We start from the raw sequence: 14,689 nt of genomic DNA, 5'->3' as shown, positions 1-14,689 counted from the left end.
AACTCCCCAGTAGAGAAGACTGTTGTTACCTATTCTCGGAAACTCAGTGAATATCAGGCATACCCCCCCCCCCCAGTGACTGTTTCAAGGCTAGTTGGCCTCTCATTGGTGGGTGGGCAGGTACCCTGTTGCAATAGTGACAACCCAATTATGAAGTATAACTCCACCATATGAGAGATGCTTGATGGTGTGCATGGTTTAATTGAAAAATATTTCTTGACTGAATGTCTAAGAGTATGAAAGAAGTTGTTTATGCATGGGTACGACATTTCCATCATTTCTACTACCCAGGTTGTATGAATTTATCGTTTATTCATATCTCATATTGTGAGCATCTTCACAACAAGTTGCCTAGGTATTACACTATTTTGAATAAGTAACGTCACTTCTCTTATCAGACTCTTAGACATTCTTTCAGACCTCTTTCATATTCTTAGACATTCAGTCAAGAAATATTTTTCAATATACAAGGTGGATGATGAGAGCCACCTATCAGTGCAATATCACCACTTTCCTTAGTGGAGGCTTGAAGTGGTGATACCCAGGTTGTCTCCAGAGCAAAGTTTCTGGCATCCCCCCCCATCTCCTTCCACTCATGCAAGGTACTAAGTATTATAGGTTTTGATAACTTTTGTGTTTGAGGTTTTAATTTAAAAAAAAAAAAAATGTAAAAATCAATAAGTATGGCATCCAAATTTTCATAAAAATCAGTGTCATCAAAAATTCACAAATGCTGATAGGGGTTACAAGCAACTCTAAAAAAGTGTACTGGGAGCATAAGACACTTTTTTTACTGAGTTGAACCTGCTTCATTATACATACATAAACAATATTCAGATGCAAGTAACAGTAGATAGAATAATTCTCAATTGTAAACATGACTAAATCACACAAAGCTTTCTCAATTAATGAAATTCTGCTTATCATTAGTATATGCAAACTACAAAGAACAATCAAAGGATCGATTTAATTGTATTTCACTAATAGGGAAGACTATTGTTACTTATTCTCAGTAGGAAAGGCTTGTTGGCCTGTTGGCGGGTGGGCAGGTACCCAGTGTTGTAATCATGCAACCCAGTTGTGAAGTTAATTCCACAATATGAGAGATGCCAACAGGTGTACAGAATAATAATGTAAATACACAATGAAAAATATGATATGAGCATGCAATAACTATACAGGGTGATTCACTACCAGTGCGACAAACTTGCAGGAGGTATAGGGGACACAAAGACGAATCGGAATCACATAGCATTGCAGGGTCCGAAATGCCTTCGTCATGCAGTAGAGGACGTTGAACGTGAGGTCGTGTGAACAGTGATACCGCTGGAAGTCAGCATTTGCGAACCAGTTCCCGAGGCAGTAGGATGGACGAGTATTCAAACGTTGAACTGGCCGACATGCACTTCGCGTATGGAGCTGCGTACTGTAACAGGCGCACCGCTCTGCGCTTGTACCAGGAACGTTTCCCGCACAGGCATGCTCCTCATCATACGATTTTCGCACATGTGCACAGAAGGTTACGTGAGACTGATTGTTTCATGAGAGGTACCATGAATCGACAGCGAACGACGAGGATGCCAGACAATGAGGAGAATGTCCTACGTCTTGCAGAAGGCAATCCGAGTACGAGTACTCGAGCGATAGGCCAATTCCCAATCCACTGTATGGAGGATATTGTCAACAAACCAAATGAGTTCATACCATCTGCAACACGTCCAATCATTGGAGCCTGCAGATTATCCACTCCGGAGGACTTTTGCTACTTGGTTTCTTCAACAGAAACGGTTCGCAAATGCTGACTTCCAGCGGGATCGCTGTTCACGCGACCTCCCGTTTAACGTCCTCTACCACATGACGAAGGCATTTCGGATCCTGCAATGCTATGTGATTCCGATTCGTCTTTGTGCCCCCTACACCTCCTGCAAGTTTGTCGCACTGGTAGTGAATCACCCTGTATAATATCGGTGTAAATACACCATTATTATACCTATATAATATCGGTGTAAATATACCATAGTTAGCTAATAAATAAACTACAATCGTAGTGTGAAGGCATCGATTTAATTGTATCTCATATTGTGACTTCACAACTGGGTTGGCGCGATTGCAACACCAAGGTACCTGCCCAACAACCAACGACAGGCCAAGAAGCTTTGAAACGGTGCCGAATGGGTGGTGGTACCCAATGACAATAAGTAACAAGTCTTCTCTATTAGTGAAGCGTTACTTATTCGAAGTAGGGCAATACATGGTAACTCGTTGTGAAGGTAGTCACAATGAGACAATGCCTTTACACTGTAGCTTATTTTTATGAGCTAACTATGGTATACTTACACTGATATTATACGATACAAAAATTATAAAACTGCGACTCAGTTTTCGGTGTTCCTATTTTCATCATATTTCATTTTAAAGGGGAACTTAAACGATCATTTATCCAATATGTGTTTTGTATGGAACAAAGTTCCATACAAAACACATAAATTACGATCAGGAACAGCTAAACGAGAGAAAAGGGAGGCGGAAACAGCTTAGAATAAACTATCACAAGGGAACCAAAAAACTAACAACGTAACACTCGCCTTTCAAACGTTGGGAAGTTCTAGGCCTGATATACCTGTTTTCACTAAGTAAAAACAGAAGGCCTATGCGAAATTCATATTTATAAAAGTCACAGTTCTATCTGCGGTGCGTCCATCCATTATGAAAACTGAATAATTTTAAATCAAAGATTCATGACGGCTTATTTCAATTACAGTAACAGTAAGCAAATGATGCCATTCTTCTACGGAAAAGAAATAGGTGAAACACACATTACAAATATAAATCTAGCTTAAGCTGTCACCAGCTGATCACGATCAACAAATAACGACTAAACATCTAGAGCGTCGCACAAACATGACAACGTACACAGCTACTGTAGTCATTTAATTCTTGACCATAACGTTCTAATTACAAATCGCATACCACAAACGAAAAAAAAACAGTGTACTCTATGTTGTTTGCCAAAGTAGCCTTACACAAAATTATTTAGGCACACAACACTAGGTGGCAATCAATCGCAAACCTGAATACCGCAATAACAAAAAAATAATAATAATAAAATAATAATAATAACAATAAATAAAATATATATTAAATCAGTACAGTATTCTACAATGATTACAATAGTTGCCTTTCAGTGGAATGTTGTAGTAGTAGTAGTAGTAGTGGCATGTGATGCCAGAAAGCATGTGTATGAGCTTACGCAGCATCAGTCAAAAAAAAAAAAAAAAAATCACATCATTCCCTCCAAATGCCTGTTTAGTTCCTCTTTAACCTACCAACTTCCACAACGACAGATGGAAGTTTGTTCCAGCAGTTAACCATCCACTGGCTAAAGGCAAATTTCCGCATATCTATTAGCATTAGCATTAGCATTAGTAGAGGCATTTGATGCAAGAAAGCAAGCTTATGCAGCATCAGCCAAAAAAAAAAAAAAAAAAAAAGTAACATAAATAAATAAAAATAACCACTTCCACTTCACCCCTCTGTTCGTTCGAAATACCTGTCCAGCTGAGCCTTAAACTTATTTAGGCTATCAACTTCCACGACAAGGGATGGAAGTCTGTTCCACCCACCAACCACCCGCTGGCTAAAGGCAAATTTCCGCACATCTATCCTACATCTGTCTTTCCTCAATTTGAATTTATGCCCTCTCAGGTGATTTTTCTGAGCTAGAGGAAGAATCCCATCAGCATTGAGCATGCTCAAACCATTCAAGGCTTTCTACACCTCTATCAGATCACCTCGCTGGTGCCTAGTTTCCAGACACTGTAATTTGCAAAACTTAAGCCTTTCTTCGTAAGAGAACCCCTTTGTCCCATTCACCAATCTAGTTGCCCTTCTCTGTACTCGTTCCAGCAGCTCTACATCCTTCCTGAAATGAGGCCTCCAGGCCTGTATACAGTACTCTAGGTGTGGCCTGACCATTGCCTTATACAAGGGAATAATCACCTCCTTATCCCTGCTAGAAAAATTCCTATATATCATTGACAATACACCATGAGCTACTCTTGCAGCTCGTCTGCACTGCTCAGAGAACTTCATATCTGCCTGCACCACCACCCCCAGGTCCCTTTCATTCTCTACCACTGTCAGTGTAGTACCACAGAGTTGATACGTTGCTCTGGGGTTGCTGTTTCCCATATGTAGTACTTTACATTTGTCAATGTTAAACTTCATTTGCCACCTCGAAGCCCATCTGCTCAACCTTTCCAAATCCTGTTGCAGCAGCATAGTGTCAGTAGTGTCCTTGACAACCCTGCCAACCTTCATATCGTCTGCAAACTTGGACATTAAGCCTGATATACCATCATCAATATCATTTATAAATACAGAAAACAATAAAGGCCCCAATACTGAACCCTAAGGGACTCCACTAATAACATTAGTCCACGATGAGCAGTGTCCATTGATTACCACTCTCTGTCTTCTCCCCCTCAACCACCCCTTTATCCATAGCAGCAACTTGCCTCCAATGCCACACTGCTCCAATTTGTGCAGCAGTCTTCCATGTGCAACAGTATCAAAAGCCTTTCTAAGATCCAAGTATATAATATCAAAGTTATTCCCTGCATCCAGTTCTTTTGTGACTGCATCATAGTATCCAATCAAATTGGTCAGGCAAGACTTCCCCTTAACAAAACCATGCTGTGTCCTAGCTATAACTGAAGTCTTGTCTAGATGATCCTGCAGTGCTTCTTTCACCAGTGCCTCCATTAATTTTCCGGGAATAGAAGTTAAACTCACAGGTCTATAATTACTTGTGTCAGCCTTTGATCCCCCTTTGTGAATTGGGGTCACATTTGCACATCTCCAGTCAATGGGTACCTCCCCTGAGTCCAAGGAAGCTCTCATAATTATGGCTAAGGGTTTGCTTACCTCCTTTGCTGCCTCCTTTAATATAACTGGATAGATCCCATCCACCCCAGGTGCCTTTCTTGTGTTTATCTTCAACAATTTCTCCTCCACTTTGCTCTCAGTTATTACAAGATTCTCTAGCTTACTGCTAGAGTTGAATACACCTCTGGCTACACCTCTCGTACACAGCTACTGTAGTCATTTAATTCTTGACCATAACGTTCTAATTACAAATCGCATACCACAAACGAAAAAAAAACAGTGTACTCTATGTTGTTTGCCAAAGTAGCCTTACACAAAATTATTTAGGCACACAACACTAGGTGGCAATCAATCGCAAACCTGAATACCGCAATAACAAAAAAATAATAATAATAAAATAATAATAATAATAATAAATAAAATATATATTAAATCAGTACAGTATTCTACAATGATTACAATAGTTGCCTTTCAGTGGAATGTTGTAGTAGTAGTAGTAGTAGTGGCGGCATGTGATGCCAGAAAGCATGTGTATGAGCTTACGCAGCATCAGTCAAAAAAAAAAAAAAAAATCACATCATTCCCTCCAAATGCCTGTTTAGTTCCTCTTTAACCTACCAACTTCCACAACGACAGATGGAAGTTTGTTCCAGCAGTTAACCATCCACTGGCTAAAGGCAAATTTCCGCATATCTATTCTACATCTGTCTTGTCTTAATTTGAATTTATGCCCCCTCAGGTTCGTAATTTGAACAAGTGGAAGGATCCCATCAGAATTCAGCGTGCTCAACCCATTCAAGGCCTTATACACCTCAGTCAGATCACCGCGCAGGTGCCTAGTCCCCAGCCACTGCAATTTGCAGAACTTTAAGCCTCTCTTTGTAAGAGGGTCCCTTCATTCCCCTCACCAACCTTATTGCCCTTCTCTGTACACGCTCAAGTAAATCTACATCCTTCCTAAAATGAGGCCCCCAGACCTGTACGCAGTACTCAAGGCGTGGCCTGACCATTGCCTTATACAGAGGGAGAATCATTTTCTTTTCTCTGCTAGCAAAATTCCTATATATCATTGACAAAACCCCATGACCTGCCCTGGCAGCCTGTCTGCATTGCTCAGTAAACTTCATATCTGCCTGCACAATTACTCCCAGGTCGTTTTCATTTTCTACCACCTTAAGTGTAGTACCACACAGTTGGTACGTTTCTCTGGGGTTACTTCGACCCATATGCAGTACTTTGCATTTGTCAAGGTTAAATTTCAGTTGCCACTTCTTAGCCCATCTGCCCAAATTATCTAGATACTGTTGCAGTAGCACACTGCCATTACTATCATTAACAACCCTGCCAACCTTTGTATCATCTGCAAACTTCGACATTAAGCCTGATATACCTTCATCAATATCATTGATAAATATACAAAACAACACTGGACTCAACACCGAACCCTGTGGGACTCCACTAATCACATTAGTCCACGAAGAGCAGCACCCATTGATTACCACCCTCTGTCTTCTCCCACTTAACCATCCTTTTATCCATTGTAGCAACTTATCCTTAATACGATTCTGCTCCAATTTGTACAGTAGTCTTCCATGCGCAACAGTGTCAAAAGCTTTCCTGAAATCCAAATATACCATATCAAAATTATTTTTTGCACCCAGTTCCTTTGTAACCACATCATAATATCCTATCAAATTTGTCAGATAAGACTTTCCCTTAACAAACCTATGCTGTGTCTGAATTATTGCTGCAGTCTTGTCTAGATGATCCTGCAATTCATCTTTAACCAGTGTCTCAATTAATTTCCCTGGAACTAACCGGTCTGTAATTACTCATGTCACCCTTCGGTCCCCCTTTGTGAATTGGGGATACATTTGCACATCTCCAGTCCGTGGGAACTTCCCCTGAGTCCAAGGATGCTCTCATACTTATGGCTAAGGGTTTGCTTAGTTGCTCTGCAGCCTCCTTTAATATAACTGGATAGATCCCATCCACTCCAGGTGCTTTTCGTATGTTTAACTTCAACAATTTCTCCTCCACTTCTTCTCTCAGTTATTACAAAATCAGAAGTAACCTTCTGCCATTTTCAAACCTTAATAATTCCTCATGTGTGAATGTAGAAGCAAAATACTCATGCAAAATACTCATGTGAAAACACCTGGGTTCGATTCCATCAAACAGTGACGGAATAAAGTACGGGGTCGAAGAACCTTGCCCAGGGCGCGATTCTTTAAGGGGTGTGGCGCCAAAAAAAGAAGAAAAAAAAAATACACACATATATATATATATATATATATATATATATATATATAGAGTAGACTCTCGATTTTCCGAGATGGAGGGTAAAAAGAAATTCCCGGATAATCGATTTCCCGGGTAATCCAAGAATACAGTAATCCCCCCGACATACGTAATAGATACGTTTCAGGACTTCTTACGAAAGTCGAATTTTACGTAACTCTAGAATGACTAATAAAATATTGCTGCTATATCCCTAATATGCCAAAATTACAAAACCACATAATGTCCTCAGAAGAATGAAGGAAAATAGTTATATATTTTTAATTAGTTCAATTAAAAACTTTATCTGGGGACAGCAATGAAGTAGCTGGGATGGCACATAAGAAAAGGCACCTCCGTAGCCAGGTGGGAAGGACTAGCAGTCGTAGCACACGCTTCTTGATTAGACCGGGGTTCGAGCCCGTCACCACCAAATACGGAGGATGCGGAAAGGTCAAGGGAATGCCCATCGCATATTCCCGGAGCAATATGGCCTTAGTTGCTAATGCTCCTAAAAACCAAATAACAAACATAAGAAAAGAAAACATAAAAGGAAATAAAAACGCATGTTACTGTACTGTAAAAACTGATATGTATTTCGTAGCCTTGGTTATTATAGTTGATCTTCATTGGTGCCGATCGCTTCACCGCTTCTCGTATTATGTCCTTCTCATTTATTGTGTTCACCGCTTCTCGTATTATGTCCTTCTCATTTATTGTGTTCACCGTTCCCAATGACAAATCTGAATTCCGCGTGATACTTGTTTATTGTTTGACCATTTTCATACATTGATCGCTTTCCTTTTGTTGGTAGATGTACTAGTATCGCTGTCACTTATTCTCTTAGTCGGCACCATGATAACGATCAAAATTAAATTTTATGAAAAGAACTTCACAAGGTTATCACCCCACGCGAGCTCAATTTACTAAAGCACTGTCAAAAAACAATAAAAACAATTTGCACTTTATGGGTTATTGGGCTTGTCTGTAGTGTAACCAATTATAAACGGGTAGTAAACTTGATCGTTTTGCATTTGCTACAGTACAGATAGCGGAATTCTGTGGGCTTTTACGTTATTATGGTGAAATGTGTGTCTCCTTCACTGAAATCTTCAGCAATATAAGTCCGAATCTACATAAGTTGGGGACTTACTGTATCGAAAAATGTTCAGCAGCCTACGTAAAATGTATGGCGATAGATAAAAAATGAAAAAAGTTACCACGCACTACTTGTGTGTCCAATCCGCACATAAAATGTGCGTATTGGACACATGAATGCATGTCCAATACGCACTACTCGCATATTGGACACGCATTTATGTTTTACGTCAAAATTTTGAATAATTTCAAGTTTTTGTTTAATTGAAAGCACAACTCTTGCGTTTGCCCATCATTTTCGCGATTTATAAACAAAAAAAAAAAAAAAAGTTACTATAAAAAAAATTCCTACATCTCTGACAATAAAGAAACAAAATTTGTCCTTTTGCGGTGCGACGGAACACCAATCGACGCGACTCACTAAATTAAAGTAACATTTGGTCGGGGTTTTTTTTTAAGAAGCAGGTGTGAAGACAGCGGGGGTAGCAAGATAATGGGTACACTAATCTCCTAATGACGACTTATAACGCCGCTTCTTCTCACTTATTTACGACTTGCAAAATATTTGTTTATACCTGTTCTAGTTATTACTTGAATTTTATGATTTCTGGTTAATATTTTTTTTTTTTTTTTTTTTGAAGTGTCCCGGTTAATTCGATTCCTGATTAATCCGATCCCGATAAATCGAGAGTCTGCTGTATATACTTCCTTAATAAATGGGCGCGAAAAATCTCTCTGCACGGGGCGCAAAGAATACAAAATCAAATGTATGGCTTAGTGGTCATAATGATTTACTAGGATCACTTCTGGAGGGATTAATTCTTTCCTATGAGTGGATTACAGCTAATAAGGCGAGGAAGACATTTACTTTCTCTTCTACTCAAGGTCAATCGACTATTCAAATATCAATATAAAAACAGTATAACAATATTGATGATACACCGATGAGCCAAAAGATTATGACCAGCGAGTCGTCATACAAATCGAAGCAACTTAGGTGAACTACGGCGCGTGCGCGGGTCGGGACACAGTATAAAAAACACCTGATACTGAGCGCCGTTAATCAGTGTTACTCTTGTTCTTCAGATGGGAAAGGCAGCGCACTTCAGCCAGTTTGACAAAGGCCAAATTGTAATGGCCAGACGACTGGGTCAGAGCATATCTGAAACGGCACGGCAGGTAGAGTGCTCACGGTCAGCCATGGTTAATACCTACCGATAATGGTAGGAAGAGGGGGAACCCATTCGCCGGCGAGGTGTTGCACGACCACGGCTCATTGATGCTCCAGGTGAGCGAAGGCTCTCCGAGATGGTACGTGACAACAGAAGGGTGGCGCGCAACTCGCCGATAATTGGCGAGCGGACTGCATAGTCTCAGGCCGCTCCGAGTGCCCATGCTAACCATGATTCACCGGCAACAGCGCCAACAATGGGCACGCGAGCATCGAAACTGGACATGAGTGATTGGAAGACAGTTGCCTGGTCCGATGAATTAGGTTTCATGTTGCACCATGTGGACGGCCGGGTACGTGTGCGTCGTTTACCTGGGAAAGTGATGGCGCCTGGATAAACCGTGGAACGAAAACAGGCGGTGGCATTCTTTGGGCGAGTTCCGCTGGGATACCCTGGGTCCAGTCATCCATGTGTCGGCACTCTGACGTCTACCACCTACCTAAATTTGCACGAGATTGGCCTGCGATATCATGCTGCTAACATGAATAATTGCTTTCTCGTCTTTCTCGACTTAAAAAAGGGGAAAATTTGTGTGTGCCAATAATTGAGTGTTTTTTTTTCCACACAAAATAAGCAGTAGATATTCCGGAAAATTTGTGTAGTTTTTAGACAGGGTGCAGCCCAGGACTAGACTTATAGAATTATTATTGATTCAGTTCGATTTATATTGACTGTGCAAATAATGACGTCTAATGACTGCTCCTCTTCATCCAGTGAGGACGAATCAGATAATTTTCCCCCTCTTCCGCCTAAGACGCCACGAAAAACTCCCTATCTTTCACATAAGAAGAAAAAGAATAAGAGCAAGAAGAAACTTAATATCCTTTTGTCCTGGTATGAGACTGCTGCTTCTGCAGATGAACAAGTTAAGCTAAAGTCTTTAGAGGCAGTGGAAAGTCCTTCTGGATATCCTGTTGCTGACTCCCCTGGTAACAACCTTGTTGCTTCCAAGGATCTCCTTCCAGTTACTCCTGTTGCAACATCTATTTTGGACCGCGCATTTGCTTCTGGCCTCAATTCTTCCTCCAAGCTGGGGATTCCCTCCGATTCTAGGAATACAGAAAATAAGAGTCTTGAGGATGCTCCCCACCGTCACAGATCATCTCTAAGCTGCATAAAGAACTGTATCTTTTATTAGTTACAATACAAACAGATTTTCAGAAACAGAAGGGAACTACATTCATGATTTGTGGTCAAACCTGGAGATAATTGCCACGGAGCTGCTAATGACAACGAGAAGCTACGATCCAGACCGAGCATTCTCGAAAAAGTATTTAGACACTTTCACTTTAAACCCACCTATATCTTCATATATCCCAGATCCCACTCCATCATTTGCAGAAGCTCTGAGGAAGGGCATCTCCTCACCTTCTTCTGGTACCAATGAGCCTTGCACAGTCTCGGCCTCAAATGGCCTTCAAGTTGGCCTCAAAACCCAATCATCACAGAATTTCCTTTTCCTGAGAGCCAATGAAACCAGCGAACTGAAAACTAGCCATTAGGCGAAGGAGTTTGTTTCCAAAACGCTCAAAAGCGACTTCAAGATGGCTAAAGTAAAATCTCTCGCAGTAATCAGAAATCGCGGCAACTTCGTCCACAGTTGCTGTGGACGCGGTTGCCGCGTCCGCAACTTCTGCTCCAAAAAGATCAGATCCTGCAATTATATTCTATGGCGTTCCCAAAGACTACGCAAATGACTCCGTAGAGGACCTTTACTTTAAGAGCATCATTGATTTAGGATTCTCATACGATGAAATAAAGGAGGGCACTACGTTCCGGTTCAACACCAAGTCAAACTCATCCTCGACTAATCATACGGTTGTTAGCTTTCCACCAAAGATATATAAAGAAGTACTATCTCGAGAACGGGTGTTCCTTGGCTATGGTTCCCATAAGTTTAGAGAATTTACGATAGTAACCAAATGTTTTCTTTGCCTAGAATAAGGGCACACCACACAACGTTGCATTCACAGTTCTCCAACCTGTAGTCACAGTGCCCATCATTGCAGAGTGTCCACTGTCTGCATTAACTGTAAGAGGCACAGGAGGGCTTCACAGCACTCGGTGAGAGATACAACCTGCCCTGAATACCAACGTGCCCTGGAAATGATACGGCTCAGAACTGCTGATGTAGAGAAACCCGAACAACTCTGCATTTCAGGTGAATCAGAATAAAACGTCTTCTGATGGTTTTCCCTTTCATCTTTTCTCCTGCACTCAACAAAATCAATCTCAATCAATGCACATAGGTCATGAATCGTTGCGGATGAGATTCGGCTGGCTGCATAGTAAAACGCTGTGGACATGATCTCTATCCAGGAGCCTTACTTCTGGAAGCGTCAATTTGGGCATATCTCCAAAATTATGGGCTATTCTATTTATGCTCGGGTGGTACAACCTATGCCACAAAATACTAAACCATACAACTGGCGACTTGTGTGCAAATCAATATTCTCATCTCTCTCTTTCTATCTTCTGTAAATCTACTGTTCCCCTTCAGCAGATTTCAACGACTCATTAAACTTCCTGGAATTCGCGCTTAACTTCCTCTGCTCTAAGAATATCCTCATTACCTGGGATGTCATTGCAAAGTACCATTTCTGGTTCAGTGCTGTTTCTGACTCCCGACATCTTTTTCTTGAGGACTTTATTTTAAGTCACAACCTTGCAGTCCAGAATCGACCAGTCCAACTCTCCACCATTGCAGCTCAACTGGTGAGTCGAACACTGACGTTACATTAACCACCAGTGACTTAAAAAATTCACGCATCAGCGATGACAGGGTTATTCACATATCAGCGATTGGATCGATGCACCTACCAACTGCAACTTACCCAGAACACCAGACTTCGTCCGGTTCTGCACAAAAACCGTTGATAGGGACTCTTCTGATGCCTCTATCACTAATGACTTTCCATCAAACCCTCCAGACAGCTTCAGCTTAACTTTTGCAGAAACCTAGCCGAACTTATTCAACAGAATCTCTTATTAAAGCATCCTATAAATCAGCAAAGAAGAAAATCCGCTCTAGTCAACTCCTGGTGGTCCCAGGCCCTTACTACTCTTCTCAGATCAATTCCCAGCGCTCGACGGTTATACCAGCGAAACCGCAACTGCCTGCTGACGACGTTATGCGATTATATAATGACTACATTGACAAAAAGAATGCCTTTAGTAAAGCAATTGCAACGAGAAAAAGAGAAACCTGGACCTGAACCTGTAAAAGAATCCAACAGCAAAAACCCAACGGGGCCTCATGTTCAAGATAGCTTGGGAGAGAACACTTACAACTGATGTTCTTGGCATTGTTACCACAGACTCATGAAACCTCTGGCTGGACAGACTCTGTCAACCAAAATCTTGACAACATATTTCCTACGGACAACCCTTCTGAAGATTCTCCAGAGCATATGGCAATTCGGGAGGCAAATAACAAGTACACCACAGAAGAACGTACCGAGCCATTTAGTTTAGAGGAATTTACCTCGGTCATCAAGAAGATCAACGTGAAGAAGTGTACAGGAATGGATATGTTTGAATGTGTACATTCTCCGGCTGTTCAATTTAAGACCTCTCGACTTGCTCGTGCTCTTCAATAAATGCCTAATGGAAGGCATCTTTCTTCCTGTTTGCAACAGAGGCGGATTTAACGGCGGGCGCACCGGGCGCGCGCACTGGGCCCCGACTTCTGAAGGGCCCACGCAAAACCCCAACAAATTAGTTGAACATATTAGTTAAAAACTTTGTGATTATTATTATGCTATTATTAATTATATTATACATATATTATATTCAAATTTTATTGGAAATAAAACATTAATAGTACATAATATTTTTTATTTATTTAAAAAATTGGTTAACATGTATTTTTATTTTCCCTGTCTCTCTCTTTTTTTTTTAAGGGGCCCAATATTTTCTTCTGCGCCCGGGGGCCTCAAACGACCTTAATCCGCTCCTGGTTTGCAAGGTTTCTTTCCCACACCTTATCAAAAAGCCAGATAAGCCCTCCTCAGATCCACGTGCCTACAGACCACTTACACTGCTTGCTAATATTGGGAAGATCTTGGAGCAGCTTATGGCTCTTCGACTAACAGCTCTGTTTCAACAACAAAATCTCTTTTCTGCTTGCCAATATGGCTTCACCCCAGGTCATTCTTGCGAGGAGGCCTTGTCTGACTTTGTCTGGCACATTGTAAATTCGAAGGCGCCTTTGAAGTCGACCATAATAGTTAGTTAAAATTGGATTTAGAATTTACCTTCATATGTTCTTCATATGTTTGTACTTTCATATGTACAAATTATTTCAAAGCTATTTATCTGACCGTCCAATAATTGTCCAAACAAAATTTCTCCAAGTTTCTAGGAAGGTCTTTCGAGGGTGCCCCCAAGGTTCAGTCCTGAGGCCTATTATCTGGAGCATTGTGCTTCAAGACTGGCTGGGCTGCTCTCTCCAGAATTGAACACAATTGTCAGATTACCTGACAATTGTAGCCTCAGACAGTTCTTGTGCGGTGTTGGAAGTGAATGCAAACTGGATTTAACTGACATTTTCACCTGAGCATTGCCGAACTAACTTAAAATTAACCCATTGAAAACAAAAATGATGCTTTATAAATCCAAGTTGGATCTCAGGCGGCCTCCCTAAGTTGAACTTTTTGGCAAGCAGCTTGCTATAGTCACCGAGACAAAATTCCTTTGGGTCATTATTGACCATAAGCTTTTCTTCTATCCTCATCTGATTCACATAAGTACTAAAATCAAAAAATTCACAGGGTCAATTATTAGAATTTACAGGGGGTAGTGGAGTCTCCTAAGAAGTCACCCTTTCTCTACTATAATGCTGTTTTCCTTCCGAAAATGACCTATGCGGCAGGAGCTTGGTTTCATCGGGCAACAAAATTCGAAATGAGGTTAAAACTGAATTTCATCTCGTGGAGCATGCTCCTCTCTATTTTCAGTCTGTAGAACAGTTTCCACCGCTGCAGTGCAAGTTATTGCTGGGTCCCTTCCGTTGGATCTATTTGTCATTTATCGTAGCCTCTACTTTAGACACAAAAAAACAAATACCTTTTGAATTACTTGGTTTCCAGCTAAATTTAAATGAAGATCATAAAAAAGAGAACTCAAGATGCTTTAACGAGCTAATTAGAATTTGGCAGACCAAATGGGACAATAACCCACCTGGAGAGGCC

At 41.0% G+C, this 14,689-nt stretch overlaps 1 protein-coding gene across 6 annotated transcripts in view; it reads right to left on the bottom strand.

The window, feature by feature from the left end:
- LOC150086003 (vacuolar protein sorting-associated protein 37B-like) overlaps positions 1-14,689 on the bottom strand; it is a 198,650-nt gene that overhangs the window by 121,422 nt on the left and 62,539 nt on the right. The window contains exon 1 of one of the 6 annotated variants that reach the window (XM_090374323.1): positions 2,914-3,010. The exons of 3 other annotated variants lie outside the window; for them this stretch is intronic. In XM_090374323.1, coding sequence (XP_090230449.1) covers positions 2,914-2,930 — 17 coding nt within the window. In that variant the 5' untranslated portion in view covers positions 2,931-3,010. 2 more of the 6 variants (XM_090374324.1, XM_090374326.1) reach the window with 2 other exon arrangements.

The sequence above is a fragment of the Mastigoproctus giganteus genome, chromosome 5 (genome assembly GCF_048544385.1).
Source record: "Mastigoproctus giganteus isolate SK-2022 chromosome 5, ASM4854438v1, whole genome shotgun sequence".
NCBI lineage: Eukaryota > Metazoa > Arthropoda > Arachnida > Uropygi > Thelyphonidae > Mastigoproctus > Mastigoproctus giganteus.
The sequence above is the reverse complement of the archived record's forward strand: the minus strand, read 5'-3'. Positions and strand labels throughout refer to the sequence as shown.